We start from the raw sequence: 19,220 nt of genomic DNA on the forward strand, positions 1-19,220 counted from the left end.
AGTTGTAATTAATCGCGTGAAGTTGTGTATGGTTTCTGTGCTGTTGATATTCTGTGGTATGGAAGTTTCATTAAGAATTTGTAAGAATTTTTCCCAGTCAGTTTTAGTCTAATCATATGCCTGATGGAGAGAATAACGACCAATCACAGTGTAAATTATCAACACGTAACTTGCTGCGGGTGTAGTTTATTTTCGCACGAAAAATAGGTGGCGTTAGTGTAGTATTTGCACTTTTCATTTTTTTTATTTCATATCCTCCGTAACTATTTCTTACAGGATAAGAAAAATAGAAGGAGACTCGTAGGTATCGATTACCCATTTGAAACACTTTAAACAGGTAGAAAACTGTGGTTGTTGTTTTGATTTTATACTCTAAAGACTCGCACTACTCAGAACAAATATCTTCGAAGTTTGAATAAAGTAAAAATATTTTAAACTTTACAGAGAAATAGCAATAAACGTTACTTGTGATAACTTGTAGATGCAGTTTATCTGGCACCTAGAAATCAAATATTTAAACAAATTACTAGTTGCAGAAGAATGCGGTTAATGATTAGATATCGTTTCATATTGGTTCCCAAGTAGATCAGTTGGTATTTTTTATGTTAACGACAATTCCAACCGTTATTTCAGAAGGTTAAGCAAGCTTAGGATACTATGGTTAGTGCTAAGATCATACACTAATACGGCAAAGGAAGACAATCGGCATGTTTAAAAAAATGTGTCAACAAAAAAAAAAAAATTACTGATTAAAAACAAATTCCGCACCGTTTTGAAGTGTGTGCGTGTTTATATAATTTAGAGTACGAAATTTAATTATTCATTCTGTATTTTAGATATTCAAAGTTATTAGGTTAATTTAATACGTATAGCATTAAATTCCTTCAAAAGTAATAACTACATTGGTCAAACGTAATAAGCAAGTTATACACGAAGTTTAACATGTGACAATCCTACTTCTGTACTTAGTAATTTGTTAATCTCTCACTGGGTAAAGAGCAAGTTTACGCACTCACAACGCTAAAATCTGGGGTTCGACTCCTCGCAGTGGATAGGGAGCAGATGGTTCATTGTAAAGATTTGCGCTAATTAAAAACAAACAAACCTGGCACGTAATTCATTGAGCAGGTCCAAACTTATAAAGTATTTTTTGAGTTAAGGGCCAAAAGCTAACAGCGAAGATGCCCAAATGATGACCTAATATGAAATGGTCGTAAAGGATATTTGTAGTTTACCTGTTACTGCTAGTTAGCACTAATTATTATTAACTGATCAACTTTCAGTATGTTTATAAAACAGCACTTTAGTTTGAAGTTACCCATATACAATAACAAGTTGTTGTTGTTGTTTTGAATTAAGCACAAAGCTACACGATGGGCTATCTGTGCTCTGCCCACCACGGGTATCGAAACTCGGTTTTTAGCGTTGTAAGTCCGCAGACGTACCGCTGAGCCACTAGGGGTCTATACAATAAGACAGATAACAGTTAGTTAGTTCATTTTAATCTACATATCAGTCTGATTTACGGATTTCAAAACATTATCTTGACAGGTAAGAAAAAAGTCAAAGGTAGAGAGAAACAATCGCTATCTGAATGTAAATCTGAGTTTTTGCTTAGTCATAACAAGTGTAATAATGCTATACGGTGTTTGATTTTGTGATAACGAAAAAGTAAGACTAGCTCGTTCTGCTCTTCCAAGCAAGAACAACTCACAGGAGAGAACCACGTCAACGAACAAAATAAAAGTGGAATTTTAAATAAACTTTAATTAAGATAACTTCTTTGGGTTCGTTAAAATTCGTGCTGGCAAAAAATGACCGCCACAAGCGCACAATAAATATATAACGAAGAGTAGACTCTACCACAGTCTTGGCCAAAATGTTTGAACATTTCTGTAATCTGATGATAAACATTGTACAAAATATCCACTTTGCAATATAATGTTAAAAACTACACAGAATATCCTCCTTTTTGTAATCTAATAATTAACATTGCAAAAAAAATATCCTTCCAATTTTCATTTAATTATATACGTTGCTTGTGAATATAATTCTAACAAACTAGTACAGTCTTGGTCAATATGTTTTGTAACAAATAAGATAATTATTACTAAGGTTTAATAATAACGGTGCTATAAAACTGAGAAATGTGTTTGCATTAAACATCTACATATGTAATTTATATAATGTCACAGGTTCTGCGGACATCATAAATGACTTATGAGAACAGCAAACAATTTTATTAGACACCTGTAGAAAAATATGTAACTCAGCACTTCACCTATTACAATAAACCCTAACCAAAACACATTTAATGACAAAATATAACATTAAAAAAATAAATATCGTCTGTAGCCTAAAATTAGTTCATATTAAACATCAATTGCTTGGTTGGCCCTCGTAGTATTCTGCATAACCTCCGCAAGGCGACTTAGCGTACTATCGATGTGGTTGTTGATGTAATCCATCATGATTTCTTGCAATTCGTCGCTGGAAAGCATTGCAACACAGCTACATTAATTGGTTTAGGGTCGTAGTTCGCAATTTCCTGGCTTAGTTCTATCCAACAATTCTCAAAGGAATTATAATTTGAAGACTTTGTTGGTCATAGTAATCTTATAATTGTATATAGGAGAGAAAGAGGGTAATTGTGGGTTGTACCTGGCCAGTGCAAAGTAGTGTCCCTTGTTTTGTTCTTCTGTCAACATTAACAATACTGTAATCTATAAAGCGTTTGATAAAGATTTCGCCAACTTTGTATTTCTGTTAGAACAAGTTTCTTCTTTCATTTAGCCACTTTACAACAGATTCCCTATTTACAATGCCTAGAATGTCTGTACGTATATAGGCCTAACATGGCCAGGTGGTTAGGGCACTGGACTCGTAATCTGAGAGTCTTGGGTTCGAATTCTCTTCACACTAAACATGCTCGCCCTTTCAGCCATAGAGGCGTTATTATATTACAATCAATCCCACTATTGGTTGATAAAAGAGTAGCTCAAGATGGCGGTGGGTGGTGATGACTATCTGCCTTCCCTCTAGTCTTACACTGTTAACTTAGGGACCACTAGCGCAGATAGTACTCGTGTAGCTAAATAATATACAGAATTTTGTCACTAAGATTTAGAATATTGATATACACATTTGCCAGAATTATAATTAATTTGACGTGGGTAAAATTTTTCGAAATGAAAAAATCACTTAACCGTTGAAAAAAAAAATCCACCCGAAGACAGGATAACAAAATGCTGAACAAACCTATTAAATTATTGAAATTGTAAAAATAAGACATTGAAATGAACAACCTTTCAAACGATGTCAACAATAATGAAGTGAACGAAATGAATGAGCCTTTCGAATAACACCAACAATTTAGCCCGAAAAACAGAAATAACTAGATGTACAATCATTAAATGGCGTCAACAGCCACATCCGATGGCAAGACAACGAAATAAATATTTATTTCGACGGATAACAACTTCAATATTTGGTAGAATTAATAAATCTATTACAAAATAATAATATTTGCTAGGAAACTTCCAAAATAATAAACTTTTTACCATTAATAGCATTAATCAACTGATGGTACCACAGTAGATATCAGTAACACACTGCAAATGATTTAATATTATACGGATACAAGATACAATAATTTGTTATTTCTCGTTATAAATTACACTAATTTAAATTATTTCAACCTAATGTTTTTGGCAGATGGTTCAACGATTTCTTTTAATTATTTTAACCTAACGTTTTTGGCAGATGGTTCAACGATTTCTTTTAATTATTTCAACCTAACGTTTTTGGCAGATGGTTAAATGATTTCTTTTAATTATTTCAACCTAACGTTTTTGGCAGATGGTTCAACGATTTCTTTTAATTATTTCAACCTAACGTTTTTGGCAGATGGTTCAGCAATTTCTTTTAATTATTTCAACCTAACCTTTATAGCAAATTGCTCAGCGACTTCTTTAAATTATTTCAACCTAACGTTTTTGGCAGATGGTTCAGCGATTTCTTTTAATTATTTTATTTCACTTTGTCATTATCATAAAAGTTAACAGTTTTTTTTAACAAAAGAGCGACAAAATCAACGTTGAAAATTTTAACAGTAAAATGCTTTGTGTATTTAATCTATTAAATCAAACATGGAAATTTAAAAATCAAATGGAATTTCCTGTCTATTCATCTTTTTCCGCAACCAACTGTCTACAAATGAAAGGGTTTTTTTTCATCCCTGTTAAAACGTTTGAAAACACTTATAGCTTCGAATTATTACACTCAGTTCTAACTTAAGTTCTACCTCAAGTAATTCCTTGCAATTCAGTGCTCTACTGGCATTTTAGCCCTCTATCGACAAAACTAAAAATGAGTTCCTTGCGTAACAACAGGATTACTTACTGTCAGGCAGACGGTAGCACTGCCTATGTAAGGGTGGCTCGGGTCCAACATGACAGAAACAGAAAATACGTTACGGTTAAAATTCGTCAAGGGCTGTTATTTAAGTTCCAAATGGTGTTTTCTTCATATAACAGTGTACGATAATACAGTTTAGTGTGGTAATAATGTAAGTTGGGGAAAATGGCATTTCATGTTACACTGGTAATTACGTTAAGTGCGTAAAATTACACATGTTACACGAGTAATCATCTAAACTGAGAAAAATTACACATTATAAGTTACACTAGTAGTAATATCAATAGTACAAGTAACAACAATCATAATATTTATTGTAATTATTACAGACTCTTCGGTGGATCAGCATTAAGTGTACTGATTGCAACGCTACAATATGCAGTTCAATTCCACGAGGTGAATAGAATGCAAATGGTATATTGTATAACCTGACACTGATAAAGAACTAGTATAAAAATTACAGGCTAAAAGGTGCCAAAATATTGATATTTTAGGTCGGGGATAAAACAAGAGAAAAAAATTGTTCATATGTAATGTATACATGTAACTCGAAACACTCATAATGGGATATCTGTGCTCTCCGTGATGACGAGAAAACCCATTTTATAATATCTGTGCTCTGTCCATCGCAGGGAAGCTAATCTGAATTTTAGCGATCTAGGTCCTGAAACTTACTGTTGACAAAACCAGCAGACTAAATGTCTTTGTGTGTGTGTTGTTCTAGAGAGTCGTGTTTTACAAAAACCTCACTCCTAGTGTATGTTTTGTTTTAGAAAGTCGAGTTTTATAAAAATCCTTACCCCTAGTGTGTTTTGTTTTAAAAGGTATTATTTTACAAAAACCTTACCCCTTGTGTGTGTTTTGTTTTAAAAAAAGTCGAGTTTTATAAAAATCGTTACTCTATTGGGCAGCATCAATCATCTTCCTGATTATTGTTATCCTATTGGACAGCATCGGTCATATTCCTGATTGTCGATACCCTATTGGACAGCATTGGTCATATTCCTGATTGTTGTTCTTTAAATATAAACGGTGTAACTTCTTCTTCGTATACACAATTATGTACTTAACAGTAAAACTAAAAACAGATCGAATTAATAAAAAAACTGTTTCCTTACAAATGGATTGCTGCCAGTTGACAATCCCATGAATCAGTTGCAGATTGATGATGTAATAATCACGCGCTATATAAGGCACCATTTATGATGTGTCTCACGAGATAATAGCAGCAGTAAACATAATAAAAACAACGACACAACGAAGTGTAACGCTTAGTAATTCCGGAGAATAAGGAAACGAGTTTATGGTTATTATACACGAAACCACAAGGATGTGTAACTACATTCTCTGGTAAAACAAATTCAAGTAATGATGCAAAACGATTACGTGTAAACACTGAGATGTCAAGGGGTACTTCAGGCGCCACAACTTCCTGATTGATATTAGTATTATCCTGCCCCTCGTGAAAGAGATATGTAGGTTTACGTGAAATTAATAAAGGGTATGTGTGTATACATATATTGTATTTTGTTATTTAGCACAAAGCTACACGATGGACTATATATAGGTTTGTTTGTTTGTTTTTTATTTCGGGCAAAGCTACACGAGGGCTATCTGCGCCAGCCGTCCCTAATTTAGCAGTGTCATACTAGAGGAAAGGCAGCTAGTCATCACCACCCACCGCTAACTTTTGGGTTACTCTTTTACCAAAGAATAGTGGGATTTACCGTCACATTATACGCCCCCACGGCTGAAAGGGCGAGCATATTTGGTGCGACAGGGATTCGAATTCACGACCCTCAGATCACGAATTAAAGTGTCTTAACCACCTGGCCATGCTGGGTCTTGGTGGTATGAAAAGAGGTATGCATAAATTTATGTTGAATCTGTTCGAGACTTTAGTTTGTAAATCATATAGGTATAACACATAACAACATTTAGACTTAAATGATATTACGTAATTTCATCTGTAGCAACAGCGTAAATCTTCTTCTCGCTAATTTATTTATGTTAGTGTTTTTAATTTGAATTCTTACTAATCAGTTATTTCAAGAGAAAATGTCGGTTTAGTCTTTAATTTGTTTTTATTTTGTATTTAATTTCGCGCAAAGCTACTCGAGGGCTATCTGCGCTAGCTGTCCCTAATTTAGCAGTGTAAGACTTGGGCTACTCTTTTACCAACGAATAGTGGGATTGACCGTCACATTATAACGCCCCCACGGCTGAAAGGGCGAGCATGTTTGGTGCGACCGGGATTCAAACCCCCGACCCTCGGATTACGAGTTGAACGCCTTAACACACTTGGCCATGCCGGGCTCTTAGTCTTTAAAGTTTTACTGTTTTAAAAATAAATTCAGAAATATTGTTCTCGTGGGAAGAGTTAGAACTTCGTTTTTTGTATTTAAAAATATATGCAATACGGGAATTTACATTAAAATCTATATTTTCATGAATTGTCACGGAAATTTATTTTTCGCGTATTCTATGTAAGATTGTCTACCTAGATAGATCTACACAAAATATAGCTGAGTATGGCTCAATATTTAGCGTGCTGGACAGTGACCCTAATATTCCATAATTCTTGCTCCGCTACTGCTCCCTCCACCCAAATCACACTTGTAATTTGAAACCATGGGTACGTTTTAAGAGTAACAGTAATATCCACTATTTCATGGGAATATCTCACGAGTTGGCGTGGGGTGATGTTGAGTAGCTGTCTGCTCTATTACTCGAAAATTAGAGACAACTATCTCAGATATAAGAACAACAAATTGATGTGCACGGTCATCGCAAGGGGGAAGTGTATGAACTTTCAAGGAATGATATAAAAGTTCAAACCTGAGCACCGATTCCATATGTCCCTCCCTGAACTTTTATACACCTATAGACTTTGTGCCCTTAACCTCCTTTAAAGTAATTTTGGGAAACTACGTACACTTAAGAGAGTCACTTCAAAGACTTTAGAAACCTATGGTGTAAGATTAACCTCATCATTCCCTGCAGAACTTTGATACTGATGAAACAGCCATCTAGGACAACAATATGTAATAAAATTCTCCAGACTGAACACGGCTGAAGGTAAAAGAAATGGTTTGCAGAGGGCCTGAAAACATTTTTTTTTTCATATAAAATGCAGTTAATCTAGCTATAAATTTATAATTACAAAAAAAAGACAGTAACGTTAACAAAATCGGACCAAAGTTTATGAATCTTTTTGTGTGTACTACACTTTGGTTAATGTTTTAAAATGATAGAAAAGTCAGAACTAAGTGATACATTATTACTCTATATGCTTGAGAATATTGGTCTCAGATTATTCTAATTTAAAGAGCGAGTCATGTGTGGTTGGCAAAGTGTTGTGTTTGATTCTTTTCCCACATATATCATTGCTAAAGGTTTTAACCTTTCATTTCCCATTTCAAATGTTACAATAGCATCTAGATTTAAATATTCCGAAATTCCAGCGCCCTCTTAGAGTCAAGTTTGTTGTTCGAAATCCACATCCACAAAGAAAATATATTAGAACTGTTGAGTAATAAATGATTATTCATTACACTCACTACAAAATACCTCATCCTCCAGAATAATAAATTATTTACTAATGAGAAATGATTATTCAATTAGGCCAACCTTGTGGCGTTGGGACACTTTTTGTAAAGGTGTTAATTTAAATATTTCAACAAAAGTTGAAACCCTGCATATATCGCTTCTGATTATAAAATTAAAATGTCTTAATAAAACCAACAGGTACGCAGCAACCCTAACCTACAATCTAGAAGATGCTGCCCTAGCCCTAGTTACAGAGGCTTTTCACCCACCACGAAAATCCTCCAACTAAAAACTATATTTCTATGGATGTAAGTTATTGTTTCATACCTATGAAAGTTATAAAATGGTAAGCTCGATGTTCGCGATAGGACTGGTTTTGAAAGTATGTTATTTTGCGCTTTGTTATTGCTATTACTTAGACTTCTACTGCCATGTCAATTCATCTTCTCTGGGCAAATTGACATTATATCCTCTAAACCTGTTGATTTGTGTTTGTTTGATTTTTGAGTTACGATTAGGAACGATCGATTGTTTACATTCCCTTCTCTGTGGCTGAGCGGTAAGCTTCAGCGCTTATAACGCTAAAATTCGGATGTCTATACCAGCGGTTGACAGAGCACAGATGGCCCATTGTGTAGCTTTATGGTGAATTTCAACCAAACTAAACTAAAACCCTGTTTATATAAGCAAAATAAGACCAACAGTTCAAGACTGGTGGTGTCTCTAATCCTGAGGTCTGCCGCTATGCTATCATTACAGACCAAACTAAGTTCTCTTGACGTCTCTGTGGTCGAGGAAAAGTTTTATGTGTATATTTAAGACTGATAGATGTATTACATGTAGATATAAGTAGTTTTCGCAAATAATTAGAGCGCTAATTAATACACAAAGTGGACTAATTATAAACGTTATTAATCTTTTTCTTAATAAAATAAATTTTAGTTATCTTAAGCCTAATATTCGAAATATTATTGAATTGGTTTCTTTGTTTGTTTTCGAATTTCGCGCAAAGCTGTACTAGGTTTGGTTTGGTTTGAATTTCGCGCAAAGCTACACGAAGGCTATCTGCGTTAGCGGTTCCTAATTTAGCAGTGTAAGACTAGAGGGAAGGCAGCTAGTCATTACCACCCACCGCCAACTCTTGGGCTACTCTTTTACTAACGAATAGTGGGATTGACCGTCACATTATAACGCCCTCATGGCTGAAAGGGCGAGCATGTGTGGCGCGACAGGGATGCGAACCCGCGACCCTCAGATTACGAGTCGAGCTTCTTAACCACTTGGACATGCCGGGCCTTATTGAAATGGAAAACGTCACGAAAAGAGAGCTCATTCATCAGTTAATTCATTTTTATCGAAGTATTGTGAGCTGGTGGGTTCCTTTACCCAAAGCATATATATTTGTTTTGTTTATTTTTAATTTTCTACTCTTTCTTGAGTTTCCGTATTTTAATATCTGAGACAATTATCTTAAAATGTTGCTCTAAGGTTGCGTGTTTGTTGTAAAGCACAAGGCTATACAATGGAATATTTGTGCTCTGCCCACTGCGGGTCTAGAAACCCGATTTTTAGTGTTGTGAGTCAACTGACTTTCCAGCGGATTGGTGTTCTTGAAAACGATATTTAATAAACAAAGTGCGCGTAAATATTCAAAATGGAACATGATTTTTCGATGTTACAGGACATCAGTAACTATAGCAACTGTATCGTTGCATACCTGTATACACTGTTTACAAGTACGTCCCTTAGTTGAATATACTGTTCATATATTATTAAAGCTAGAACAGTTATTTTACTTAGCTAAATGCAGTGCTTGCATTTTGCTTTGTTTATTTATTTGTTTATAAGTTTAATTATCATAAAAGAAAAAAAATAAAGCTATAACAAAATAGTTTGCTGCTTTCTACTACAGCCAATGAATTTATTAGATTGCTTTGAATTTTCAAACTTTTCTAAAAAAGACAGATGATATTTATATACAATTTCTCCTTGTTGAATTGTGCTTGTAAATATGTGCTTCTCAACAACAGCGGTATCCATTAAATGATGACTTAGAAAAGTCCGAGAAAAATAACTCATTACGACGTAAAGAACCGCAAACGTAATATGTATTTGCGCAACAAGCCACCCACGTATCAATCACAACAGCCAAATAGTTTTGCAGTGTCTTGGTATTTTTCTCCAAAAGATGGCGCGCAAATCTATAAGATGGTTTCAGTTTTGTGTGGGTAGTTGTAGGGAAATTTGACAACGCGTCCACCCTACGCAGCGTGTTATGTAAGCCACATGTTAGGTTGGCTTACCACTCACGTAGCGCATACGAACAGAAATAATTGTCGCTCACTCACATCCCCACTGTTATGCATTTACCCGGAGAGCGTGGTACTTCGGAAAGAAATGCCAGCTACGAAATGACGGACAAAGGAGTACTACCAGGAGAACTTGCCTTGAATGACGCCTTAAGTGAACACCCAGGTGAGCTCGTGCGTACCGATAGTCCTAACTTGCTCTGTTCCATTTTACCGTCACATTGGCGTTCCAATAAAACTTTACCCGAAGCTTTCAAGGTTGTCACCCTAGCGGATGTTTCCGATGGGACTATTGTGACAGTGCGAGCAGGAAACGATGAAAATTTCTGTGCCGAATTACGAAACGCCACTGCTGTCATGAAAAACCAAATAGCCAAGTTTAATGATCTAAGATTTGTAGGAAGAAGTGGTAGAGGTAAGTAAATCTGTGAAATATGTAAGAAAATTGTTTGTGTTGATTTAAAAGTGACACAAAAGGTGAGATGAAATAACCAGTTAGCTATTTATCTATCCTTTATTCCGTAATGTATGTAAACTAAAATAACGGGCCCGGCATAGCCAGGTGGTTAAGGTTAAGGTGACCCTCAGTAATCTGAGGGTCGCGGGTTCGAATCACCGTTACACCAAACATGCTCGCCCATTCAGCCGTGGGGCGTTAGTTAGAATGTGACGGTCGGTTTTACTGTTCATTGGTAAAAGAGTAGCCAAAGAGTTGACAGTGGGTGGTGCTAAATTATGGACTGCTAGAGTAGATTACCCTCGTGTGGCTTTGCGCAAAATTAAAAAACAAACAAACAAACTAAAATAACGGTACTTTTTGAAAGTTTGACGGGATGTTACATATACGATCAGTGGCGACATAATAGATAATAAATATTAAATGCACTGAGTTTAACATCAGTTTATAAACTTAAAATCGTTTTATGTGAAGATGGTTTAAACTCTTTTTCTCAACAACAGAGTACAAATTGAAAATGAAGAAATATCAAATAATTTTCAGTTGATTGTTTAATTATTTATTAACTTAAAATAGTTTGATCGATTTAATCTGAGCATTGATATTCGAGGCCCGACATGACCAAATGGTAGGGCGCTCGACCAGTAATCTGAGAGCAGCGGGTTCGAATCCCCGTCACACCAAATATGCTCTTCCTTTCAGCCGTTGGGGTGCTATAAGTTACAATCAGTCCCACTATTCGTTGGTAAAAGATTAGCCCAAGAGTTGGCGGTGGGTGGTGATGGCTAGCTGCCTTCTCTCTAGTCTTACACCGCTAAATTAGGGACGGTTAGCGAAGATAGCCCTCGTGTAGCTTTGCGCAAAATTCACGAACAAATAAACAGTTGATATCTTAGAAGATCGAGAAAGGTATCATTAGAATTTTCCTTTTTTTCGAATAACAATAGGAAAATAAGAACAGTCTGTGTGTCCGCTTGTAACTGACAAACCGCTGGAGCGATTGTTAGTCACCAAACCTTGTATGTGCCCTCAGGGATTCTTGTGGAGGGCAAAGGTGATTGTTTTTTGTTAAGCTGTTTACCTGTACTATTCCCACCACGGGTTCGAAATCCGATGTTTAGCGTAATAAACCTTCAAACTCTTTGCTGAGCCACTGGGCGTTTGGTCTCTTCCCTGAAAACCGCTTTCTTTCCTTGGCATTGAACGGGTACATGAGCTAGTAATCATTATACGGATATAATGGCAACTTGAGGGTACATGTTTTAAATATCCCTACAGTATTTGGAAAAAGAATTAAACATAACACTTTGCCAACCACACATGACTCGTTCTTTAAATTAGAATAATCTGAGACTAATATTCTCAAGCATATACAGTAATAATGTAGAGAAGACGAATTGACATGGCAGTAGAAGTCTAAGTAATAGCAATAACAAAGCGTTAACATACTTTCAAAACCAGTCCTATCGCGAACTTCGAGCTTACCATTTTATAACTTTCATAGGTGTGAAACAATAACTTATATCCATAGTGTATGTTAAGTGTGTTAAGGCGTTCGACTCGTAATCCGAGGGTCGGGGGTTTGAATCCCGGTCGCACCAAACATGCTCGCCCTTTCAGCCGTGGGGGCGTTATAAAGTGACGGTCAATCCCACTATTCGTTGGTAAAAGAGTAGCCCAAGTCTTACACTGCTAAATTAGGGACGGCTAGCGCAGATAGCCCTCGAGTAGCTTTGCCGAAATTAAAAACAAAATAAAAACAAATTAAGGACTAAACCGACATTTTCTCTTGAAATAACTGATTAGTAAGAATTCAAATTAAAAACCGCCTATGTTAATAAATTAGCGAGAAGAAGATTTACGCTGTTGCTACAGATGAAATTACGTAATATCATTTAAGTCTAAATGTTGTTATGTGTTATACGTATATGATTTACAAACTAAAGTCTCGAACAGATTCAACGAAAATTTATACATATCTCTTTTCATACCAGCATGGCCAGGTGGTTAAGGCGCTTAACTCGTAATCTGAGGGTCGTGAATTTGAATCCCGGTCTCACCAAACATGCTCGCCGCTTCAGCCGTGGGGGCGTTATAATGTGACGGTCAATACCACTATTCATTTGTAAAAGAGTAACCCAAGAGTTAACGGTGGGTGGTGATGACTAGCTGCCTTTCCTCTAGTATGACACTGCTAAATTAGGGACGGATAGCGCAGATAGCCTTCGTGTAGCTTTGCGGAAAAATAAAAAAAACGCATAAATAAACATACACGTAATTATAAACACAATCAATCTCTACTCGATTAGAATGTTTTATGAACTGCTTTGCTTACCTACATTATAAATTTGACATCTTTACTGGACTTGAGTGTTTTATGGATTGCTTTGCCTACCTACATTATAACTCTGAAATCTTTACTGGATTTGAATATTTTGTGAATAGCATTAATTAGCCACATTGTACGATTGATTTTAGTAGATTTAAGTTGTTTTTTTTTGGCCTGCTTTTGTTTGAAATTTGCACAAATATAACCCACGTTGATTTTTGCATTAATGACGGCGCTCCCCGTTTGTACAGCAGTATGTCTCCGGATTTACAACGCTAAAATCATGGGTTCGATTCCCCTCGGTGAGCTGAGCAGATAGCCCGATGTGGGTTTGTTATAAGAAAAACACACACACACATTAATGACGGATTCAATATGGAGACGAAAAAATGATCCGCTTTGAAATACTTCATTCAAGCTGGTATGTTAAATTCTTCAGATCTGTTGCAGATCGAATTGATATAGCTTTCTCAACTCTTCTGAAACATATTTTATTAAAACTAGTAAAGGTTTACTAATTATTGTATCTGAATTAATCGTATATAAATTAACAAAGTTGCCCAACGAACACGTTAATCTGTGTTCCAATATCATGCAAATTTATTCAATTATTTCGTTTCATATAAACAGGTAAAATTGTTCAACTATTGTTTGTCAGATAAAGAGCTACAGTTGTCGAAATATTTTGTGTCATTTAGACAGTTAATTTTTTTCAACTAACGTTTGACAACATAAATAGATAAAACTAACCAATTGTTACGTATCACATAAAGAGATACGCGTTTCCAACTGTCTTGGCAACATAAACAAATAAAACTAAACAACTATTACGTGTCACGTAAATAACTACGCATCTCCAACTATCTTGACGGAAGTAAACAAGTAAAACTGTCCAATTGTTGTGTGTCTTATAATAGGCTGCAGATGTCCAACTATTTTGAGTCATGTAATGAGCTGCAGACGTTGAACTATCTCGAATCATATAATCATTTAAAAAAGTAAAATTGTATAACTGTTGTGTGTCATACAAAGAGCTAGAGTTGTATGGCTCTCTTGTGTCATATAGACAACAAACATTGTAAAAATCTTTTGTGTTATATAAACGATTAAAAGTTGTCCACTTTTTTGTGTGTCATATACAGAGCTACGAATGTCCAACGATTGTTTATCATATAAAGAGCTACAGTTGATGAACTATTTTGAATCATTTCAACAGATAAGATTGTCCAACTAATGTGTGCCACATAAATAGAGTTTTTTTGTTTGTAATTAAGCACAAAACAGGCTCTTTGTGCTCTACCTCCCACGGGGATCGAAACCCGGATTCTAGTGTTGTAAGTCTGCAGACATACCGCTGTGCCACTGAGGGAAGGTAGCTAAACTCAGGAAGTTGCCTTACTAAGTTGTGTCATGTAAACGGAAGATTGCCGAACTAAGTTATGTCATACAAACAGAGAAAGTTGCCTCACAATCTTATGCTATATAAACAGAGAAGATTGCAGAAATAACTTATGCCGTATAGGTAAAACATTCTACTTTATGATAGTAAGAGTTTATAAAAGTGCTTTACTAACAATAGTTTGTGAGTTATCTCCTTAGATTAGTGGTAGAGCACTCATGGTCGGTATTTGACAATCAGTAAGTCCATTCGAAATACACAGTTTTCACAAAGAATATACATCTGTTAATTTACATGCGTTTAACACCTTATCCATTTATTTTTACTGTATTTAAATATGATTTATTGTGGTCGTCCTGTCTCAGCTTGGAAGCTCCAGTTGTACTCGTAGCACTTTTGTGAGTTGAAGCCAGATTTTTATCGTCCGTGTTTTATTAGTTGGTTAACATGTTTTGCAAGTTAAATCAGTGAACATAGGAATCAACTTAAACGTTTAACGGAATTCAATTTGTTTCTAAGCTAGAAAATGGTGACAATTATTGGGCAAGAAGCCACTGAATTGCCAGGTTAATGAATTAAAAATAATTTGAGAAGGTTATTCCAATAATATTAGTGTTATTCTATTGTGTCTATACACATGAAAAACAGAATTTTTTTCATCGTCCAGAGAATACGTACGTCAACTTTCTCAAACTGGAAAAATCGTCACATCAGTGCAATATATATTTTCAGTACATTTTCAAAGTACATTTTCAGTATACTACACATTTATTAGCTTATCCTTTATTTCCCTTCTTATCTGCCAGATAAATGTCTTTATATCTGTATATTCCTAGTATATTGCACTTGTTATTGGATTAATCTGGGTTTTATAGAAACAAGCGTTTTCGGTTTATGTGGATCTGAAATAACCCGTTTACCACCAAGAGGTTCCGGTTATATGGGTAACAAAAGGGATTAATCCAGAATTTTATTTAGGTAGGTAGAGCTGTCTGATGGTTTTTGGTAAGTGCCCTCCCGAAAAACATTTTTGGTCATACGAACCGATTGGTTTCAAAAATGATTCACATGATATGGGATTAGTGTTGGTAGCGTATTTGAGACTCTCTCTGTTCTGTGTGATTATTCAACAGCTGATTACTATACCCGACTACGCACAAAAATCAAATAACAAAGTGTATCCAGGTTAACAATTAAGCTAGTATGAAAACAAATCAATAGGCTAAGAGTTATACACTGTTATACACTTACGCTTCAAGAACTGTAACATGCTTACAGTAGCTTATGCGTTATCACATTACAGTTTGGCCAATAGGGGGGAAAAACCTGACTGGTAATTTTAGTAAATATATGTAGTAAGAGAAATTACACTGTACCTTCGTCAACACATAAAACGAAATAACTCTACAGAACCACAGCTCGGTTTGTAAGAGTTGCTCGGATCTCTTGTTCCTGGCTGGTCATAAGTTGGGTTTTGTCACCTAAAACGAGTTTGTATTTTTTTTCATTGTACAATTCATCCTCATCAAGTTATAAAACTGAATTGTCTCAGAATCTATTTCTAGATGAAAACGTGTAACTGCAAATGTGTGTTTTGAATAAAATCGTCTAAAACATTGTAGGTTTTCCTTTGATGAATAAAATTACTGAACGACAAACGACTTTAATATTCTAAAGACCTCAGACAACATTAAAATGCTTGATTCGAAATGGTAGCTAATTTCTTTCCCTGTTATGGGATTGAGGTCAAGTAAAATTATTGGCGATTAGCAGGTAAAAGTTCCAGTACAGTACCATCCGATGGAAATAAGTTATGTAACGGATTTAATATTATTTTAATATCTATGTTTGTTTCAGTAGTATATATTTAGAAATATATGTAACGTATGTTGTTTCAATACTCTCGAAGTTTACAAGAACGCTTTTACAATTTAGAGCAATTGAACTGAACAAACAAACAAAGATTTTTAAATTATATTATAATTATAAAAAAATATATATATTTATTCATACAAAAAAAAACCTCCGAAGGGTGAGCCCCAAATATATTTTTCAAGAGGAAGAAATTATAATTATAAAAGTAAAATAAAGTTTTTTCACAGATCTATTCTGGTAATGATACAAGCACATTTGTGCACACATACATTCACAGATATGTATATCATAGCTAAGTGATATACACGAGTTGTTTCCATGTGTGCCCAGATGTCCAGAAATGCAACAAGTGCTACCCTGAAGTTTCGGAACAAGTATTTCAACTTACTCAGTCTAGTAGGCGTTATGCTGTATATTTTATACAGTGTGGACACTTAATTAATAGCTAAATATCAAAGTCTAACCACGATGGTTTCTGGTGGTAACCAAGAAGGCAGAATAATCTAAATCATACCGTTTACGTGTGTTGAGGAAATTTTGGACTATAAACGGAAACATAAAGATAATAATTTGTGAAATTAACAAATTCGACAAGAGGAACCGATTATTTCTATAAACTTCTGAAAAAGAAAACTTTACTTACTCAGGATTTATTTTTATATATCCTAGAGAAATTGAAATTTTTTTCAGAAGTTTGTTTGACACTATTTGTAAGGTAGATTAAATTACATGACGAGATATAAATTATTTACCTTCGAAGCCAATTTTAAGTTCAATACTACCTCCCAGATTTTTTTTTCTGAATTTCGCGCAAAGCTACTCGAGGGCTATCTGCGCTAGTCGTCCCTAATTTAGCAGTGTAAGACTAGAGGGAAGGCAGCTTGTCACCACCACCCACCGCCAACTCTTGGGATACTCTTTTACCAACTAATAGTGGGATTGACCGTCACATTATAACACACCAACGGCTGAAATGGCGAGCATGTTTTGTGTGACAGGGATTCGAATCTGCGACCCTCGGATTACGAGTCGAGTACCTTAACCACCTTGCCATGCCGGGCCAGAGGAGAGTGAAGACAGCTACTCAATAACTAACCGGTGGGCTACGATAATTAACTTGTGGAATTTAACAGTTACTTATCATAAAATATTCCCATAGCCCCATATTCCATGGCAGGTCTTTGTTGCTCAATAAAACATTGTTCATCGTGGAGTATGTAGTTTCTTCGCAAAGAGACGTATTGTTTTTCTACAGTTTCTTCTTTGCTTCTTCTTCCAAACACTTTTTAATCGACAGCCATTCTGCCATTTCTCGATCGATTGACTTGAAACTTGGTACGATTATATTTTCGTCCAATATACCTGAAAATCTCTTTTTCATTTTTTTTTTAAATTTGGAGCTTTTTAAATGCTTTATGGGATCAAAGGTCAAACAGCCCAAAAATGTATACTTTGGACTCCTGTGCGGTTATATTTACAGCGATCAAAATGAAAATTGGTAGAAATATAAATTTCCATGCACCAGACACTATCAATTAAAATTGCTACATTTGCCTATTTCGAGTCTTTTTTAGGAAGTCAGAGCTCAGAGAGAAAAAGCAGAATTTTGGAGTTTTTTGTTCAATCACTCGGTCATATTTTCGCCAGCCTACGTAGAATTTGTTATAATTGTTCCTTTCTATATGTCCCACACATTAACGAACACAATTGGTAGATTTTCCCATTTTAGAAATTGTAGGGGGTTCAAAATACCACAAAAATCATACTTTTAGAATTTTTTAAAAGTTACTCTGATGAATTTACGTGGGCGTTTATAGATTTTCGCAAAGCTGCACGATGGCTATCTGGGCTTGCTGTTCCTAATTTATCAGTGTAAGACCAGAGGAAAGACAGCTAGTCATCACCATCAATCGCCAACTCTTGGGCTACTCTTTCACCAACGCATAATGGGATTGACCAAAATATTACAATGCTTCTATGGACGAAAGAGTGAGTATGTTTGGTGTAACGGAGATTCGAATCCGTGATCCTCGGATTACGAGTATAGCTCCCTAACCACCTGGCCATGCCGGGCTTGTATATGAAGAGATATTAAGAAAATAATCTGTTAAATGAGTATTTCATCTGGCGTTTCTTTTAATTTAATTTTTAAAAGGCTTAAACTAATATTATACCAATATCTTTAATTTTAAAAGTAATAAAATAATAAACAAACAAGATAAGAAAAGAAGAAGAAAAAAGAAAAGCATACCAAACGCCCCCTAGTGTCACAGTCTTACAAGGTTAGAAACCGGGTTTCCATAATGGTGACTGCTGTAGCACAGATCGCATTTTATGAAGCAAAATTCTTACGTACAAACAAAGAAGCCATACTAAACACAACGATAGTAGTTAATTGTAAATGATTAATATCACAATGATAAAACTAATTACTACTACCATTAACTGCAAAGTGTAATTATTACCATTACCATTAGCAACGTCCCCTGCTGGTACAGCGGTAAGGCTATGAATTTAAACGCTAAAATCAGGGGTTCGATTCCCCTCGGTAGACTCGGTAGATAGTCCGATGTGGCTTTGCTACAAGAAAAAAAACACACCCACACCATTAGCAACAAACTGTAATTATTACTATTACCATTAGCGGCAACGTGTAATTACTACTAAACCAATTAGCAGTAAACTGTAATTTACTAATACACCCATTGATAATACGTCAGTTTTCATTAAAATATTAATATTTAGGACTTTTACATTTCGGAAAACAAATTGCTTTTATAAACTGAGAACATTCCTTAATCTCCTAGAATGCACACCTTCCTTACTCAATAAGAAAACAATTACAAAATCAAAATACTCATCGAAACATTGTGGGAAATACGCTTT

General features: G+C 35.3%; 1 protein-coding gene and 1 long non-coding RNA gene across 7 annotated transcripts in view; one reads left to right on the forward strand and one right to left on the reverse strand.

Moving 5' to 3' along the window:
- Positions 1-812: 812 nt before the first annotated feature.
- The window catches only part of LOC143223508 (uncharacterized), a 33,737-nt gene continuing 15,329 nt past the window's right edge, over positions 813-19,220 (reverse strand). The window contains exons 2-4 of the long non-coding RNA XR_013012943.1: positions 18,806-18,914; positions 15,836-15,940; positions 813-2,490 (exon numbers count right to left, since the gene is read on the reverse strand). This is a non-coding gene — a long non-coding RNA (uncharacterized LOC143223508). The remainder of the gene's footprint in view (positions 2,491-15,835; positions 15,941-18,805; positions 18,915-19,220) is intronic.
- The window catches only part of LOC143223507 (uncharacterized), a 33,023-nt gene continuing 23,933 nt past the window's right edge, over positions 10,131-19,220 (forward strand). For 2 of the 6 annotated variants that reach the window (XM_076451579.1, XM_076451577.1), the window contains exon 1: positions 10,137-10,689. In XM_076451579.1, coding sequence (XP_076307694.1) covers positions 10,326-10,689 — 364 coding nt within the window. In that variant the 5' untranslated portion in view covers positions 10,137-10,325. Of the gene's footprint in view, positions 10,690-19,220 lie in introns of all 6 variants that reach the window. The other 4 variants (XM_076451581.1, XM_076451578.1, XM_076451580.1 and 1 more) reach the window with 4 other exon arrangements.

Source organism: Tachypleus tridentatus, chromosome 8 (genome assembly GCF_004210375.1).
Source record: "Tachypleus tridentatus isolate NWPU-2018 chromosome 8, ASM421037v1, whole genome shotgun sequence".
NCBI lineage: Eukaryota > Metazoa > Arthropoda > Merostomata > Xiphosura > Limulidae > Tachypleus > Tachypleus tridentatus.